General features: G+C 49.3%; 1 protein-coding gene across 6 annotated transcripts; it reads left to right on the forward strand.

The window, feature by feature from the left end:
- Nucleotides 1-757: 757 nt before the first annotated feature.
- On the forward strand, nucleotides 758-18,561 carry Ttpal (alpha tocopherol transfer protein like). 6 transcript variants are annotated; one of them, XM_069989815.1, is made up of 8 exons: nucleotides 2,158-2,275; nucleotides 2,361-2,505; nucleotides 2,997-3,047; nucleotides 3,165-3,394; nucleotides 9,096-9,555; nucleotides 11,247-11,440; nucleotides 13,695-13,805; nucleotides 14,235-18,561. In XM_069989815.1, the coding sequence occupies exons 5-8, from the start codon at nucleotides 9,111-9,113 to the stop codon at nucleotides 14,511-14,513; spliced, it is 1,029 nt and encodes a 342-aa protein (XP_069845916.1). In that variant the 5' UTR covers nucleotides 2,158-2,275; nucleotides 2,361-2,505; nucleotides 2,997-3,047; nucleotides 3,165-3,394; nucleotides 9,096-9,110; the 3' UTR covers nucleotides 14,514-18,561. The 6 variants fall into 6 exon arrangements, with proteins under 6 accessions (XP_069845915.1, XP_069845916.1, XP_069845918.1 ...); XM_069989817.1 differs by lacking the exon at nucleotides 3,165-3,394; XM_069989812.1 differs by having other exon boundaries at nucleotides 3,000-3,394.

Here is an 18,561-nt window from a genome sequence, read left to right on the forward strand (position 1 = left end):
GCCACATGGCACTCAGAAGAGCCTCTACTCTAGACCTCTCTGAGGCTTTCATTGAATGAATATGTATAAAATGCTTAGCTTGGGGGTGGGGAAGGTGGCTTAGTGGTAGAGTGCTTGCCTAGCATGAATGAAGCCCTGGGTTTGGTTCCTCAATACCCCATACGCAGAAAGAGCCAGAAGTAGCACTGTGGCTCAAGTGGTAGAGAGCTAGCCCTGAGCAAAAGAAGCTCAGGGACAGTGCCCAGGCCCTGAGATCAAGCCTCAGGACTGGACCTTGTGGGGCACGGGGTCCAGGCTGGATGGTGTCCACACGAGGGAAGGTGGCTTTTACACTCCTGTGAATTGAGCAAGGAGTGTGGGATCTTCACTCCTCCTGTCCTCCTCCCCTCAGTCCAGGCCCTGGTTTGGAAAACCTTCAATCTGGCAGGGATCCAGGGCCCCTGGGAACAGAGAGGACGTCCTGTCCCTCCAAGCAACCATGCCGACTCAGAGAAATCAATGTGTGCCCACAAAGCCACAGCTGCGGCTCTGGCCTCTTCTGGGAAATCTGCACACACAACTCCAGAGCAGATGTTTACTCCTGGGCAGCTCCATCCTGGGGCACGATTCCGACACCTTCAAGCTCACCAGCCTCGTGGGTCACGAGCGCCACACGACCCTACAACTGAGGTCAGGTGCCTCTGACACCTGTCAAGCACCCACTCAATCCCCCACCTCCCCACTCCTCCAGACCACTGGTTGGGCAACCCCATGACCTCAGCCTGGATCAGCCGCAGCAGGTGAGCACTGTTGAAGAGCACAGGACATTTTGTTCTTTTGAAGCTGAAGAACCAGAGTGCAAACCCCGCCCACCCTCCCCGCCACTTATTTTGTTGTAACTTTTGGCTGTGTGCCTTCACCTCTGTGAGGTCTGGGTTTTCTGTTCATCACACGTGGACTACTAACGGCCCCCACCTTGCAGAACTGTCCTGTCAAGGTGCGCCACTCATGCGAGCAGGTGCACCACCAAGAGGAGATGTTACTGCAAATGGATGGACATGAGGCATAAAAGAAAAGAGCAGCTTATGGGGGCTGGGAAGGTGGCTCAGTGGTAGAGTGCTTGCCTCGCATGCATGAGGCCCTGGGTTCGATTCCTCAGCATCACATACACAGAAAAACCAAAGTGGGCCGGGCGCTGGTGGCTCACGCCTGTAATCCTAGCTACTCAGGAGGCTGAGATCTGAGGATCGCGGTTCAAAGCCAGCCCGGGCAGGAGAGACCGTGAGACTCCTATCTCCAATAAACCACCAGAAAACCGGAAGTGGCGCTGTAGTTCAAGTGGTAGAGCGCTCGCCTTGAGCTGAAGAGCTGAGGGACAGCGCCCAGGCCCAGAGTTCAAGCCCCACGACCGACAAAAAAAAAAAAAAAAAAAAAAAAAAAAAAAAAAAAAAAAAAAAAAAAAGAAAAACCAAAGTGGCACTGTGGCTCAAGTGGTAGAGCACTAGCCTTGAGCTAAGGAGCTCAGGGACATCACCCAGGTCCAGAGTTCAGCCCCACTACTGACACAAAAGAAAAAGAGCAGCTTATGTGAAGCCCTGGGTTCAATCTGAAGTCCTATGAAACAAAAGCACAAACAGAAACAGCAGGAGGTACACACCAGAGTGTATGTAGACATACACAGGAGAGCCTGGCTGCCTGGGTTAGAAACCAGGCTATTCTATCACGGGCAAGCGTTTGTCCCATTTACTGTCAGATGAGACAGTCATGTCCCAGCATGACTCGGTACACTGGCAACCGTGTCTGGCATGTCATAATCCCTAATAAGCATGATCAGTTTCTGATATGTCTTACCAGTTCAGAATGTGAGGCAAGTGTGTAGAAATCACACAGGCTCTTGACAGGACTCACAGGAAACTCATATTTACCTAGTGTGCATGCTAGGAGGCACACATTCTTAACCCATGTATATGTACACATGTGCAGGTGTATACAGAAGCAGTGATGTAGGCAATTTTGTCTTTGGATTTTTTTGGTGAAAGCTTTATATTATAAAACAAGACCAATACAAAAACAATCACACAACTTAAATTTGTGGTTTAAAGTTTGTCTCAAGATAACTACCCTGGTAACCATTAACCCAGCCAAGCAATAAGACTTTTCTAGCCTTTCCAAGAGCCTTCCAAGTATTCCATCCTAATCTCAGCCCTTCCTTAAAGTAATGGAAAACGTATAATATTTCTTTCTTTTTTTCTTTTGGAAGTACTGGGGCTTAAGCTCAGGGCCTTGTGCTTGCCAGGTAAGTGCTGTAACTAGAGCCACACACCTTGCCTTTTTTGCTTTATTAATTTTTTTCCTGATAGGATCTTGTATATTTTGCCCAGGGCTGGCCTCAGACTATGAACCTCCTACCTAGGGTCTCCTGAAGGGCTGAGATTGTAGGCTTGTATCACCATGCCTAGAAAACTTGTCTCAATATTGAAGCAGCTCAAAAATATCTTTATGTTGGGGAGTGTGAAAACGGGCCAGGTAAGGAGATAATAAACGATTATCTCAGGGAACTTCATCCACCTTCAAATAAGAAGCCAGTAATTATGGCAAGAATCCTGTTGTGCACAAAGGAATACAGCACCAGGAGGGGTGGGGACTTGCCCGAGACCACACAGCTAAAGGCAGACTTAAGTGAATTTGTTGTTGTTGTTGTTGTTTGCGGGTTGTGGGGAATGAACTCTGGGCCTGGGCACTGTCCCTCAGCTCTTCAGCTCAAGGCTAGCGCTCTACCACTTGAGCCACAGTGCCACTTCCAGATTTTTTTTTCTGCTTATGTGGTGCTGAGGAATTGGACCCAGGGCCTCACCTTCCCAGCCCAAGACTAAGTGTACTTTGGATGAGAGTCTTCTCCTTGGAGCAGCCAGTCCTGAGGGCAGCTGTAGCAGGAAGAATTCTGGAATGCTAACCCTGAGGTCTGGGTTGGAACTCTGTTTATGGCACTGATTGCCACTTTTCCTTTCTTGAAACAGTAGGATTGCACACCGTGAGAATTTGATAAGAAAACGGCTATGAAATCCCCGGTACGTGGTAGTACGTCTTCAGAAAACGGCCTCTTTCTTTCCTTCTCTGGGCCTCAGTTTCCCCATCTGTACACCTGGATGGAGAAGCCCGGGGCGCTCCGCTTGCTCTCTTTCCAGCCGGGATCCTGCAGCCTCACGGAGCCGCCGCCAGAGGGAGGCAGAACGCCGGCAACGCCGGGAGACGTCGCGCACGCGCACTCCCGGAGACGCCGCGCCCGCCCACGTGCACGTCACTTCCGGCGCGGGGGGCCGGGCCGGCCGGGCGGGAGTGCGGGTCGGTTCTGTGCGTGCTGCCAGACGAGGTGCCAGCCGCCGATTGACCCGCGCTCCGCCCTGCAGCCGGGCCGGTGAGTGCCGGCGAGGCCGGGGTGGGCCCGGGGGGCCGACCAGAGGGACTTCGAGGGGGAGGACACACCGGAAGTGAGGGCCAGAGGCGCGGGAGACCCCAGGAAATGGGGACAGCTGGGGAGGGGGCGATGGCCGGAAGTAAGGGGCCTCGGGAGGCCGCCGGGCTGGGTGCGGAGGCCCCCGGCGGGCTCCACTTCCGGCGTCTGGTTGTTGGGGGTTCGGGGACGGGGTGGGGGTGATGCCCCTGAGATGCTGGGCTCCGGGTGGGGAAGGTGAGGGACTTACCCCCATGAGCTTTGCCTGCCGTCCGTGTGTCCGTCCTCTGCCCGTTCTCGCCCCGCGGGGGCAGGGTGGAGTGTGAGCCGGGGGCCCTCGCCCACCGCCGCCCCCAACATTGACCGAACCCTGCCAGGCCCCCGGCGTGGGGCAGCAGGGCGGGGGACCCGGGCAGGCGGCCTCCCTCCCTCCACTCCAGGGTCCTAATGATGTGCTCAGCGAACTATTGTGACAGTTAAACCAGGGGCTGAGGGTGTGCGTAGCTCAGCGTCGAGGGCTTGGGTAGCACGCACACGAGGTCCGCACCTCCATCCCCGCACTGCCAAGTAATAATGATAATAAAGGAGAAAACGGGTATTTAATGGGGAGGGGGGACAACCCACCCAGGTATGTATCATCGCTCTCCATCATTCTTCTATGTTGGAAGCTTCCTGAGATGTGTATGTGTTGTTTGTTGCCCTGTCCCTACCGCCCGTCAGCGCTGGTCCCTGACACATGGAGAAGGGTGACCAGCATTTATGGGATGCAGGAATGGATGGGGAAACTGACTCAGACATTTCTTGTCAACACCGGTGACACTGGACTACAGAGCAGGGTGGAAGGGAACCACCCTGGGGAAGTCAGGGGAGGCTTCCCGGAAGAGGTGGCAGTGAGGAGTTGTCTGGGGGTGGGGGGGAGGAAAATCCAGGCAGAGAATATCAGGAATGCATACGGTGTCACATTGAGAATGGTGGCTCATTTGTTTGGACTGGCAGAGGGCCGTGGGAAGTCTGTGCCTCTCAGGTAAGCAGAGCCCTGGCCAGGTTGGAATTTCAGGTACCTGTTGCTAACTGTTGTGGAAACAGCCTCAGGCGGGTCCTGTGAAACCAGGATTGTTGTTGGGTTCTTCCCTTCACATACCTGTGTCAAGCTCGTTAAACTCACGCAATAAATGTTTATGGAGTACAGGCTATGTTTCTAATACAATGTTAAGTGTTGTGTTCATGCCAATGAGCAAGACATCGTGGATATGGCTTACACACAATGACAGGTGGAAGACATGGTATGACAAAGATGTGTGGGAGGCCGCCAGTGGAATGCCAGCTGCTTCAAGCCACAGTTCTCTCTCACCTACATTTCAGAGTCTCACTATATGGTCTGGTCTGTTCTTTCCCTCCCCTCTCCCCTTTTCTTTGGGATTGAACTCAGGGCCTGGGCACTGTCCCTGAGCTTTTTCCCTCAAGGTTGGTGTGGTATTACTTGAGCCACAGCTCCACTTCCCGGTTTCTGGTAGTTAATTGGAGATCAGTCTCATGGACTTCCTGCCTAGGCTGGCTTTGAGCCATGATTCTCAGATTTCAGCCTCCTGAATAACTAGAATTGCAGGCATGAGCCACCGACACCCGGCTCTCCACACCCTCTTACAAGTCCATTTTCCAGGCAGCAGTGTGGTCCTTGGGAAATCTAAATTAGATTGTCACTGTACCCAAAACCCTCTGTCTTCTTTTAGAGTAGAAGTCACCGTTCTTACCCATAGAGCCGTGGTCCAGTCACTGGGCCCCCAGGAAGCCTCAGAATTCACCTGCCTAGCGTTCCTACTTATATCTCATTTGCTTATATCTCATAGCCACACTCGCCTCTAAAAAGCCCGGCATGTTCCTTCCTGATGTGCAGGGCTTGCTCCACCCCTCCCTCCTCTTTCCTCAAGCTGCCTAGGTGCACTTTCCTGAGGACTCTGTTTAACATCAAACCCCTATCTCCAGGTATACACAACCCGCCTCCCTGCCTTCACAGCACTTAGTGCTTGTAGTAGGCCATACAGCTTTCTTTTAATTAGCATACATTAGTTCTACAGTGGTAGATTTCATTGTGATACTTTCCCCCAAAAGGTTTATAATGGACACAATCAATCTCATTCCCTCTTATCACTCTAAAATAATTATTTTATAACTTGATATTTATTATGATGTTACTCCTGAAGTAATTTCAACAGAGCTCATTGTTCTATGTTCATACAGGTAATCAGTCAACTTCAGCTAGAACCTCTTTAATCTCCTTGTTAGCTCCATCCCCTCCCGCTAGCCCCACCCCTGCAACAGAGCCTGTTTCTCTTTAGACCACATCGTTTATTATGTTTCTAGGCTGTATCTTCACTGGAACCTAAGCTCAGTGAAAGCAGGGTTCTTTGTTCCTTCCTGTATCCCCAGTGCTTGGAAAGGGGCCTGGTACCTCATATGTGTTCAGTATTTACTGAATGGGACTGGGGGTGATGATTCATGCTTGTAATCCCAGCTACTGGGGAGATGGAGGCTGGAGAGTGATGAGCTCAAGGCCAACCCTAACAATGACAGGGAGACTTTATCTCAAAATCAAAATACAAGAGGGCTGGAGGCATATTGTAAGTAGCATAGTGCTTGCTTAGCATGAATGAGGCCCTAGGTTCAATGCCTAGTACCAAAGCAAAAGGAAGAGGGGAAAAAAATGGATGAATGGAGTGGCATCTAATTGGGACTTACAGTAGTAAATCATGGTGGGCTGTGGGTCAGCTGAGAAACTGGAGGGAGAGTGACAGGGAGGGACCAGAACATGCCCAGGATGAGAACATACCTTGGGAGGAAGGAAGTGGGTGGAGCAAGAGGTTGGAGTGAAAGAGATGGGAGTAGATAGACCCAAGATGTGGAGGGAGCAAGCTGCTTGGCCACTGACTGCAGCAGGCTGGAGGAAGTCCAGCAGATGCAATGAGGACTTCACAGTGTGTACAGGGCCTCCTTTGAGGAACATTGCCCTCCATGTGGAGCTTACAGTGAAGGATCAGTAATGGCTTGTGGATAAGAGCTGGGCCTCTGGAACTGGGCAGTCCTGCTGCTGCTTTATTCCTGGGATAACTCAGCAGTTTTATTTTTAATTTTCATTAAAAATGCTTCAGGTTTTCCCAGAAGCAGACAGTGGGGTCTGGTTGATTGGAGATAAGGAAGATAGCTGGATGCAGGTGGCTTGCACCTGTCATCCTAGATACCCAGGAGGCTGAGATCTGAAGATCTCAGAAGCCAGACCAGGCAGGAATGACCATGAGACTCTTCCAATTAACTACCAGAAAACTGGAAGTGGTACTATGATTCAAAGTGGTAGAGTGCTAGCCTTGAGCAAAAAAGCTCAGGGACAGTGCCCAGGCCCTGAGTTCAAGCCCCATGACCAAACCAGAGAGAGAGAGGGAAGAGAGGGAGAGAAGGAAGCTGGAAATGTCAGGAAGAGCTTTTAGTTCAGTGAAGCACAGGGATAGCAGGAAGCGTAGGCCACAAGAGTGAGGGTCTTGTGAGCTAGGAAGCTTAGTTCAACTGCTCTGTCATTGACGAGTGATCTGTGGAGCGTGGAGCATTTGCCAGATGGTACATGGGACAGTGGCTGGGGGTCACTCATCAAGTAGATTTCTCCAGAAGCTGATCTGACCACTGCATCTACACAATTTAGTTGTATGGGTACATGAAAAAAAAAATTCAAACAGTACACTAAAAAAGAATCTCTTGGGGCTGGGAAGGTGGCTCAGTGGTAGAGTGCTTGCCTTGCATGCATGAGGCCCTGGGTTCAATTCCCCAGCACCACATAACCAAAAAGAAAAAAAGCCGGAAGTGGTGCTGTGGCTCAAATGGTAGAGCGCTAGCCTTGAGCTGAAGAGCTGAGAGACAGCCCAGGCCCAGAGTTCAGGCCCCACGACCGGACACCCCCCCCCCCCAAAAAAAAAAGAATCTCTTCATCGTGTACTTTTCTAGATGTTTCCTTGGGATAACCATTGTCAGCCATTTCTTTTATCTCCTTCCACTTAAAGGAAATTATTTCTGAGCACTGTACTGCAACCTGCCATTCTCCTTATGTTAGTTTTTAGCAATCTCTAATTCCTTTTCATGGCTGAGTAGTATCCTGTTCCTATGGCATCAGACAGACTCCTGTTGTACAGTTAAGGTATTCTAACCATTTTCCATTATAACCAATCCTTGTTGTGGACATGGTATAGTTTGCATATTTGTACAAGTATATGTGCCAGGGGTGGAAGTGCCAAGACTACCACGGGTGGTTTTATTTATTTATTTATGCCATTCCCAGGGCTTGAACTCAGGGCTGAGGCACTGTCCCTGAGCCTCTTTGTGCTCAAGGCTAACGCTCGCCCACTTGAGCTACAGTGCCACCTCAGCCTTTTCTGAATACTTTATTGGAGATAAGAGTCTCACGGAGGGATGGTAATGGGGCTCAGTGGTAGAGTGCTTGCCTAGCATGCATGAAGCCCTGGGTTCAATTCCTCACTAACACATAAACAGAAAAAACCGAAGTGGTGCTGTAACTCAAGTGGTAGAGAACTAGCCTTGAGTAGAAGCAGCTCAGGGACAGTGTCCCAGCCCTGAGTTCAAGCCCCAGGATGGGCAAAAAAAAACAAAACAACAACAACAAAAAAGAATCTCATGGAATTTCCTGCCTGGGTTGGCTTCAAACTGAGGTCCTCAGATCTCAGCCTCTTGAGTAGCTCAGATTACAGGTGTAAGCAACTGGTGCCAGCTCATAAGTGGTTGTAGATTTTAATAGAGACTGACAAGCTGCCTTTCATAGAAACTGTCAGTTTATGCTATGAAAGCGCTCTAAACTGTTTTATTTTTGTCAATTAGAATCTCACAATTGTTTGAATTTAGATTTTTAATGTTGGGTAAGGCTGTCATACTCTTATAAAGATACACAAGGGGGACTGGGAAGGTGGCTCAGATAGAGCGCTTGCCTTGCATGCATGAGGCCCTGGGTTCGATTCCTCAGCACCACATAAGCAAAAAGAAAAAAAAAGCCGGAAGTGGTGCTGTGGCTCAAGTGGTAGAGCGCTAGCCTAGAGCTGAGGGACAGTGCCCAGGCCCAGAGTTTAGGCCCCACGACCGGAACCCCCCCCCAAAAAAAAAAAGATATACAAGGAAGCTGTCCTGGTTTGGTTTTTTGTTGTTGTTGCTGTTTGTCGGTTGTGGGGCTTGAACTTTGGGCCTGGGCATTGTCCCTGAGCTCTTCAGCTCAAGGCTAATGCTCTACCACTCGAGTCATAGCACCACTTCCAGTTTTCTGGTGGTTAATTGGAGATAAGAGTCTCACGGACTTTCCTGCCCGGCTGGCTTTGAACCGCAATCCTGAGATCTCAGCCTCCTGAGTAGCTAGGTTTACAGGTGTGAGCCACCAGTGCCCGGCTAGCTGTCCTGTTTTGATGAAGAGGGTGTATATTGAGCCAGAGCAGGCTGGATGTCTTCCAGAAGATTCTGTGTCAAGTCTGTACCTGGGGAAACTATTCAGATCCCAGTTCATTCCCCTTTGAGGTCTGTGGTCCTGACAGGAACATCCGTGTCCCCCACATCCTGGGGGTTCACATAAGCTGTGCCATGGGCCACTGCATCTTAACCTAGCTTTGGGGGCCCTCTGTGTCGACAGGGACCCTAGGGGCTAATGTCAGAAGAAAGTGACTCTCTGAGAACCAGCCCCTCTGCGGCATCGCTCTCCGAGAATGAGCTGCCGCCGCCGGCCGAGCCTCCGGGCTACGTGTGCTCACTGACCGAAGAGCTGGTCCTCAAAGCTCGGGAGGAGCTGCAGGAGAAGCCCGAGTGGAGACTCCGGGATGTCCAGGCCCTCCGCGACATGGTGCGCAAGGAGTACCCCAACCTGAGCACGTCCCTGGACGACGCCTTCCTGCTGCGCTTCCTGCGGGCCCGCAAGTTTGACTATGACCGCGCTCTGCAGCTGCTGGTCAACTACCACAGCTGCAGGCGAAGCTGGCCCGAGGTCTTCAGTAACCTGAGGCCCTCGGCCCTCAAAGATGTCCTCGGCTCCGGGTTCCTCACCGTGCTGCCCTGCACGGACCCCAGGGGCTGCCACATCCTCTGCATCCGCCCAGGTACTGCCCTCAGCTGTCACTGTATTGTCCCTCTGGGACTGTCCCCGCCATCCTGAGCCCTGTCCTTTCTCCTGGTCCCTTTTGCCAGCAGATGGCCAGAACCTGCCGAGGAGGCAGGAGCATCTCCTCCCCTAGGATGAAGGTGCAACAGCTCTTACCAAGTCCTAGAAGCAGGAACCCGGGGCTACAGGAGCCAAGCCGGCCCTTCCTGTCTCTGCCTCTGTGTCTGTGTCCTCTGGGCCATTCGTTTCTGATGCCTTTGCAAATCATCTTCACACTTGTTTGGTTTTGTTTTCTCCTGAAGACTGCCAAAGAAAGCTAAATCTGGCTCTCAGCTCTCAGATGCACCTGGCCCCCCAGTTAAATGCCCTCAATGCAAATTCTAGCTTTCCAGGGAAAGAATCCGGTGGAACTGCTGCCCTGGAATTTGCCATTCCATTCTCCTCTCTCTCTCTCTCTCTCTCTCTCTCTCTCTCTCTCTCTCTCTCTCTCTCTCCCTCCCTCCCTCCCCTCCCCCCTCCCCTCTTCGCCCCCCCCCTGCCCTAGTCCTGTGGCTTGAACTCAGGGCCTGTGTACTGTCCCTGAGCCTCCTTTGCTCGAGGCTAGCACTCTACCACTTGAGCCACAGCTCCCCCTCTGGCTTTTTTTGTATATGTGGAACTGAGGAATTGGCTTCATGTACACTAGGCAAGCACTCTACCACTGAGCCACATTCCCAGCCCCCATCCCATGCGACCAAACACACTCTCACGCGTTAGTGTTCCCCACTCCTCTCATAGCCTGTCCACTTCCACCAGACCAGATCCCAGAACAAATGGAAAGGAACATTCAGTGTTCTTCCCAAGCAAGCCAGGAATGGAGATGGCAGAGAGTAGAGGTGTCCATCTTGGCTGGCATCAGTGTCCTCTCCAACCTAGGAAATAGAGGTCAGAGACAGGAAGCAACTTGCCCAAGATCTCAGCTACAGGGGCAAAGCACCAGGCTCATATTTTAATCTCAGCACTCAGTTCCATTTCCATTTCCAAATGCACTCCCGCATTTGGAGTTAAGAAACATCCATTGCTGTGTAGGATCACTAATGGTGATTTTTTTTTCTTCTTTTTTTGCCAGTCCTGGGGCTTGAACTCAGAGCCTAGACACTGCTCCTGAGCTATTTTTGTTGTTGTTGTTTGTTGTTGGTCATGGGGCTTGAACTCTGGGCTTGGGCACTATCCCTGCACTCTTCAGCTTAAGGCGAGCACTCTACCGCTTAAGCCAATGCACCACTTCCAGTTTTCTAGTGGTTTTGGAGATAAGAGTCTCACGGACTTTCCTGCCTGGGCTGGCTTTGAACCACGATCCTCAGAACTCAGCCTCCTGAGTAGCTAGGATTACAGGTGTGAGCCACCAGCGCCCGGCCTGAGCTGTTTTTAAGGCTAGCATACTACCACTTGAACCACAGCTCCCCTTCTGGCTTTTTTGGTGGTTAAAGAGTCTCATGGACTTTCTTACCCGGGCTGGCTTTGAACCGTGATCCTTAGATCTCAGCTTCCTGAGTAGCTAGGATTACAGGTGTGAGGAACCAGTACCTGGCTCAAGATCATGAATATCTTTGTCCCATTTGAGACAGCAGTTTGGAGAAAGTAAATCTTTATCTGATTGCTTGTTTGTGTTCATTTCTGTAACATAGTGTCCATCTCTTCTGATCTTAGACAGGTGGATACCAAGCAACTATCCATTTACCGAAAACATCCGGGCCATATACTTGACGTTAGAAAAACTCATTCAGTCCGAAGAAACCCAGGTGAATGGAATTGTCATTCTCACAGACTACAAAGGAGTGAGCTTATCAAAAGCATCTCATTTTGGCCCTTTTATAGCCAAAAAGGTGATTGGCATCCTCCAGGTATGTCTCTTCTTTGCTGTGTGCCCTGTCTGTGGTTCTTTTGGCTTTCTCCAGGTCCTTCTGCTGAAGGTCTCATGGGATTCCACAAACCCCATTTCCCTCCCTGAGATGGGAAATCATCTCAGTCCTGGCTGTCATGGCTGTCAGCAGGGTACCATCTGGAGATGGTACCTCGTGTCTGCACAAGATCAGTGTTAGGGCAAGAATCCCAAAGAAAACCCAGAAACCATGCCACTGTCCAGAGAGAGCCTCTGATGTGGGACTGTGTTTTGGTCAGAGCCTCACTACTCATCTTCTGCACTTCAGAATCCAAATACAGTCCCTTCCATAGCTTCCCACTGTTCAGTGCCCGCAAGGTGCTGTTACAGTCATTACCACACACTCAGTCCTTCAGAGAATCTTTGAGTTAAGCAAGCCAAGACATTTTCTTTTTGATGGGGAAATTGAGACCTAGGGGAACATGGCCACAGTGTCACAGCGGTATAATGGGTCTGGATTTTTTTTTTGGTTACCCCTGAGCACTGTCTCTTGTGACTTATGGGGCACCAGTGGGACAATAGTACCCCTTGTTGAGTTTCCAAAAATGTTCAAGTGTCTGCTGTGCACTTGCTTGTTATCGTGGTCCTATTTATTTGGTCCTTATGGCCAACTTGATTTCTGATTTTGATCCAGTTAACCACTTTCTTTAGCTTCTAGTGTGTGTGTGTGTGTGGGTGGGTAATTTATCTTTGTTTTTGTGCTGGTACCAGGTCTCGAAGTCAGGAACTTGAGGTTCTACTTTTGCATTTATGGCTGATATTCTACCACTTCAGCCATGCCTCCAGTCTGGCATTTTGCTGGCCTGATGTAGAACTATGATCCTCAGATCTCAGCCTTCTGAGTAGTGAGGCTTATAGGCAGGAGCCATTGGTACTCAGCTCTTTTGTGTTTTGTTTTGTTGTTTTTTGAGATAGCCTCACGAGGTAGTCCAGGCTGGCCTTGAATTCATTGTGCAGTCTAAATTGGCCTCAAATTAAACCTGTGATTCTCCTCAGTCACCAGGTCACACAGTAGCAGGAGTGCACTACACCTGGTTTGTTTTGGGGTCTTTGTTTTAGTGTTTTGCTTTGTTTTGGTGATGAGAATAGAGCTCAGGACCTCACACATAGTAGAAAACGTTCTACCACTGAGCTTCACCCTCTGACCTCTACTATGGTATGGTGACTCCAGCTGAGTACCATACACATGCCGTGTCAGGGTGGGGTTTGCAATGTGTTTACCTGGTACTGGAAGATCATCTAGTAGAGACACAAGTTCCAGTGCTAACCAAGCTTAGGAAATATCATATGAATTTCAGCAGAAAGATCTAAGTATTAAAGGCTGTGAACAGGACTGTAGTTAAGGAAACACCTTTGATAAGATGTGTTAGCGAAATGAGCTCCCTTCCCATAGCTTAGTCCACTCCTTCCCTTCTCCACAGCTTAGCATGCTCCCTTCCTAGGCAACACCAGGCCCGTGTAGTAAAGGCAGTAAATAATCAGCCTCCAACCCCCTTTACCTTGGGATGGCACTCCTCTGGGGCAGCTACCACCATATAAGGCAACAGAGCCCCTTAGAGTGACCTTCAGGTCTGGACAGTTGCAGGACCTTTATCTACTATTTTGACAGCACCCATAAATCCTAGTATGCCTTGATGAAGCCCCTGCCCTACCCATCCACACCAGGGTCTGCCTCCTAGCCCCTTCTAGCCCCTCCTAAACCCCCTAGGTTATATAGGTCACCTCAGACAATGGCCGGTGCTTCTTCTCACTTCTCCCATGTGAGAAGGAATCTTGCCAGCTCCCTTTCCCGGCAATAAACCTTGCTCTGTGTACCTAGATGTCTGCGTGATTCTCTGGCAAAGTGTAATTATTCTTTTTTAAGCTTACAGGATGTATCCTACATTTCTCAGGCTGTCTAACCTGCCTTGAAAAGTTTTTGCAACACTGACCCACTAGGTCTTCTATTTTCTAGATCAATCCATGTCAAATCAAACTCTTTTTGCTACTAGAGGGGCAGCTGTCTGCCTGTTTGCTTAACCCTCTCTGACCCAGTCTAGGAGAAACTGCTCTTCCTGTGTGGCCCCAGTAGGGCTGTCTTGGAGGAGTCAGAGCAGACCACAGTTGGGGCTTTTCAGGGAGTTAATGTGGAGGTTTAATGGGGAGACTGGCTCTGGAACAGAGTTTGTAGAAACTGCAGCTGTTCTAACATCCTGTTTCCTTCTTCCTTCCCACAGGATGGTTTCCCCATTCGGATCAAAGCAGTCCATGTAGTAAATGAGCCTCGAATATTTAAAGGCATTTTTGCCATCATTAAGCCATTCCTAAAGGAGAAAATAGCCAACAGAGTAAGTAAGATGCTTTGATTTTATAAGCCTTAGGTTTTTGTTTTTTTCCTCAACTTATTTCAGACTTCAGGTACTTAATTTTTTGCCTTAGAACTAATTTGGAAAATATGGCATTCCAGGTAAATACAAACAATCCTTTCGTTCTTTTCTCTTTTCTTTTCTTTTTCTGGGGCTTGAACTCAGGGCCTGGGAATTGCCCCTGTGCTTTTTCACTCAAGACTAGCACTCTATCACTTTGAGCCACAGTACCACTTCCAGTGTTTTGGTGGCTCATTGGAGATAAGAGTCTCACATACTTTCCTGCCCAGGCTAGCTTTGAACTGCGATCCTCACAGTTCAGCCTCCTGAGTAGCTAGGACAGAAAGAATATGCTGTATGATTGAATACCTAAAGACATGTGTCTGTGTTTTGTATCCCATCTTCTTTTAGTTCTTCCTCCACGGGTCTGACCTGAACTCTCTCCATACAAACCTCCCAAGAAACATTCTCCCCAAGGAATATGGGGGCACAGCTGGAGAGCTGGACACTGCCACCTGGAACGCAGTGCTGCTGGCCTCAGAGGATGACTTTGTGAAAGAGTTCTGCCAGCCTGTCCCTGCCTGCGACAGCATCCTGGGCCAGGCGCTGCTGCAGGAGGGGCTGACCTCAGATGCACAGTGTGACGACTCCATGCGCGCTGTCAAGTCCCAGCTCTACTCTTGCTACTAGCCAGTCCCCCGGGAGTGTCAGCCCACCCAGCTCTCCTTTCCTTTCTTCTTCAGATACTCAGAAGAACTTACGGTGCCAAGGCCTCAGTCTTGCCCTCTGTAATTAAATGGCAGCATGGAAGAACCATAGGGAGAGCACCCTAGGCGAGCCCATCCTGGTGGTTGAGCCTTTGGTCACGTGATTATTTTAGGGGAAGACATGGAAAGTGTTCCCATCGATTCCCAAACTCTCAGCTTGCTGGAAGCTGTCTCTGCTTCATATGTAGCTCAGAAACAAGCAAAGTGGGGACCAGAGTGACTGGTCTTCCCAGGAGAAAAACCACAATTGGCCAGTCAGCATTATTCTCATGCAACCATTTGGCCAGATCCATAATGTGGCCAAATGTGAGGCGCTGTCTTTCCTGTGAACCTTAACTGCAGACTTGTGTTGCTTGAGATCCAGGCCCCAGTTGCCATCACTGGGCCTGGAAAGCACCTTCACTGAGTGGGAACACCAGAACCGGAGCAGCACTTTCTAGCCAGATTTGGAAAGCCAGAGACTTCAAAGCATCCTCGGCATTCCTTTATTTGGATCTTGCAATAGAAACTCCCACCCCCGCTGGGCGCTGGCGGCTCACGCCTGTAATCCTAGCCACTCAAGAGGCTGAGATCTGAGGATCGTGGTTCAAAGCCAGCCTGGGCAGGAAAGTGCGTGAAATTCTTATCTCCAATAAAAACCACCAGAAAATCGGAAGTGGCACTATAGCTCAAGTGGTAGAGCACTAGCCTTGAGCTGAAGAGCTAAGGGACAGAGCTAAGGCCCAGAGTTCAAACCCCATGACCGACCAAAACAAAACAAAAAACTCCCACTCCACCTCATCCCCAAATCCATAAAGCCTTAGCCTTGGTTCTCAATGGAATCATACAGGATCCTAGAAGTGTATGATTTTGTTTCATGTAATAGACTGATTCTAGGCCTATAGAATTGGGATCTAGGGATCAGAGACCTGTACCTCGGATATGAGACTGTAGACAACTCATGAGACTCTTTTGGCTGCTGAGCTTCTGGTATTGGTGTTAAGCTATCGTTAGGTTTTCTGCCTAGAGAGATGTCTAGATTAACTGTCTAGGTCCTGATATTTTGTGATATATTCACAGGCCTTTCCATGAAGAAGTGTCACTATTTGGTCTTGCCCTTAAAGAAACTGATGTGTATATTCCTGGGACTCAGTGACAACAACTTGCTTTTTTGTTGTGATGGTTACAACTGAAAATGAGGATCATTTTTTGTGAGGGACCAAGTGAGATGACCTGAATCCTGTATGAATTCCTCCCCTCCCTGAGACAGTACTGTATTGTCAACCCAGCTCCAGTGGTTCCAGTACATGGGCTTAAGTTTTATTCTTGCAAATGCACTGAGGCAGGTTCCTGCGCGCTCACTTCCAGGGGCCCCGCCCTCTCAGACTCACTGGAGTGTTTTTCTTTCTCTGGTGGGAGGACCAGTTGGCCGAATGTTAATTTTCTATGTCAGCACTTTAGATGTCCCTTGACAGGATTTTAGCCTTAAACCAAGCATGGCATAAGGAGGGGTTCATCTGATGGCTTTTGACCTCTTCAGATTTGTCCCATGCAATTATGGAATTGCATGACAAATACTACCTGTTGTGTGTGATTTTACTCTACATTTATTCAACTAAGCAGGCAGGGAAGAGAGATACTACTCTCAAATCCAAAGGTTCATTGTTCAAAACTGACTGGGGAAGATGCTGGTTGAATGAATTTACTTACCTCATTAATGCCAATTATAGGGAAAGTTATTTTCATCATAGGTACTAACCCTGTGTCCTCTACTTGAGTCCTGGCTGAGCTGGAGGTGCCAAAAAGTAAAACCCATCTCTGGCTGCCCTTAGCTGCATCTGAAGATACAACCAGCAGCATTGCTGGAAGCGCCTACTTGAGGCCAGGTAGAGGCTTCCAAACCCAGCAACCTGGACAGGAGAACCCATTAAAAACTTTTACAGCCTGAGAAAAGAAAGTAGGAAAACAAAAACTAGGCAAAGCCGGGCCCTAGTGGTTCACACCTGTAATCCTATTAGCTACTCCGGAAGTTGAGATCAGAGGATCAAGGTTCAAAATGAGCCCAGGCAGGAAAGCCTGTGAGACTCTTATCTCCAGGTAACCCAGAAAACTGGAAGTGGTGCGGTTGCTCAAGTGGTAGAGTGCTAGCCTTGAGCTGAAGAGCTCAGGGACAGCTCCCAGGCCCAGAGTTCAAGCCCCATGACTGACAAAAAAATCAGTCAATAAATAAAAAACCTAGGCAGAGGAGGATGAATCACTCAGTCTCACCAAGTTCCCAGGCTCAAACCCTGTATCCTCTTCCTGGCCAGTCATCTTTTGTCTATGTGACTTCATACAGTGGAGCTCAGTGGAGAAGTATCTCAGAGGCCCATAAAGGCTCTTTCCCATTTGCCAAACCTTTCTAGTTAGAGCTAGAGGTGTTTTCGTCCAGCCTCTGAGAGGAGCAGCCTGGGCCTCTCTGCCTCCTGGAGTGGCTACACTTTGAGTTGGCTTCAAAGCAAGATCCCATAGTCCTGGCAAGCTGTGAAGCCAGGCAGGATGTTATGTTCACCAGCAGGGGAACAGTGAGCTTCTTGTGGTGAAGTGCAGCGAACACAGGACTGAGGATGTCTCACAAACACCAGGGAAGGAACGTTTCCCACACAGCAAGGTTGTGTGGAATGGGGAAGAGGAAGGGATAGGATTAGGAGAATGGGAGCTCCAGCTTTATCTTGCCTATCTAGCCTTAACATCCCTGAATTATTATAGGACAAAGGAAACTGAACCCTCTGTTCCTAGTATCTGACCACTGTTTTGCCACAGGGACACTATCTTTGTAGAGCCTTGCTTCCTTCCCCCCCCCCCCCCGCCTTTCCTCTCTTTCTCCTCCCAACCGTCCCCCCCTCATGTTATTAGGAAATTTAGGTCAGAATGAACTGCCAGCCTCAAGATGTATGGTAGCTGATAAGTAGAGTTTTCTTCTTCCTCCATTTCCCCTATTGACTTCTGGAAATTGGCTTCTTTGTAGAAATCTATTTTACCTTCATGAGAAGAGGCAGCCAGAAGTGCGACCCCAGCTTCACTGCCAGCTCCTTGCAGAGACTGCTTTGGATGTCTCCACAAAGCTTGTCCTGTGTTTAAGCACTGAAGGTTACAGATCACTTTCTTTTCCCCCCGGAAGGCGTTGGGGTGATAAGAAGCATTTCTCCTGAACTTCTGTAAGATATTGTTAAGGCTTTACTATGAAGTTTCTGTAAATGTCCTTCCACCAGCAGCATCTCTACTGCTATGGTGGCATTGTGATGATTTTCAAGCTAATGTTTCAGGATTTCTTTTCCAGCCTCCTTTCACTGCGGGAATGAAAAACATTGGCTAATGCTAGAAATGTGGCCTCTCAGGGCCAATGACTGCTCAGGAAAAGATGTCTGCACCCCCACCCCCACCCAAGACCCCTCAGTGTGGGGCATCTAGTAACTTGGTAAATCTAAAGGAAATTCCTTTCTGCTCTACCGACTCAGAAGGGATTTGCTTGAAATGCAAGAAAACCAACATCAAATATTCCTGCAGTCCAGCTCAGTTCGTGGAAAGGTCAGCTTTATGCACACAGATGTATCTTCAACTAGCTGGGGTTTTGTTGGTTTTACATCTCACTGGCAGCTTCTTTAGCCAGGCATTGATTGACTGATGCTGAAAGCTGTGTAGATATGCCTTCCTGGCATATCAGGGAGGAGGAACTTGTTACAGATGAAATACTTGAAACCCCTGTGGCCAGCCCTCGGGTACCACAGTCTGATGAGGTGGGAGCCAGGCTCACTTCCTGCCAGTCACATCCCTTGCTTGAAACTGAAATTCAGTTTGCCTTTGAGCATAGGGATGTGGAGTAGACTTACTGTTTGTCTTGATCAAAAATTTATTTTTCTAGTGCATTTTTCTAAGTCAGAATGGTGAAGATAGTAATTTTAGTATGCATGTCTGGGTCCTAAAGAATAAAAAAAAATCCTTGTGTACGTTGA

Source organism: Dipodomys merriami, unplaced genomic scaffold (genome assembly GCF_024711535.1).
Source record: "Dipodomys merriami isolate MVZ:Mamm:240054 unplaced genomic scaffold, mDipMer1.0.p SCAF_39, whole genome shotgun sequence".
In the NCBI taxonomy this organism is placed as follows: Eukaryota; Metazoa; Chordata; class Mammalia; order Rodentia; family Heteromyidae; genus Dipodomys; species Dipodomys merriami.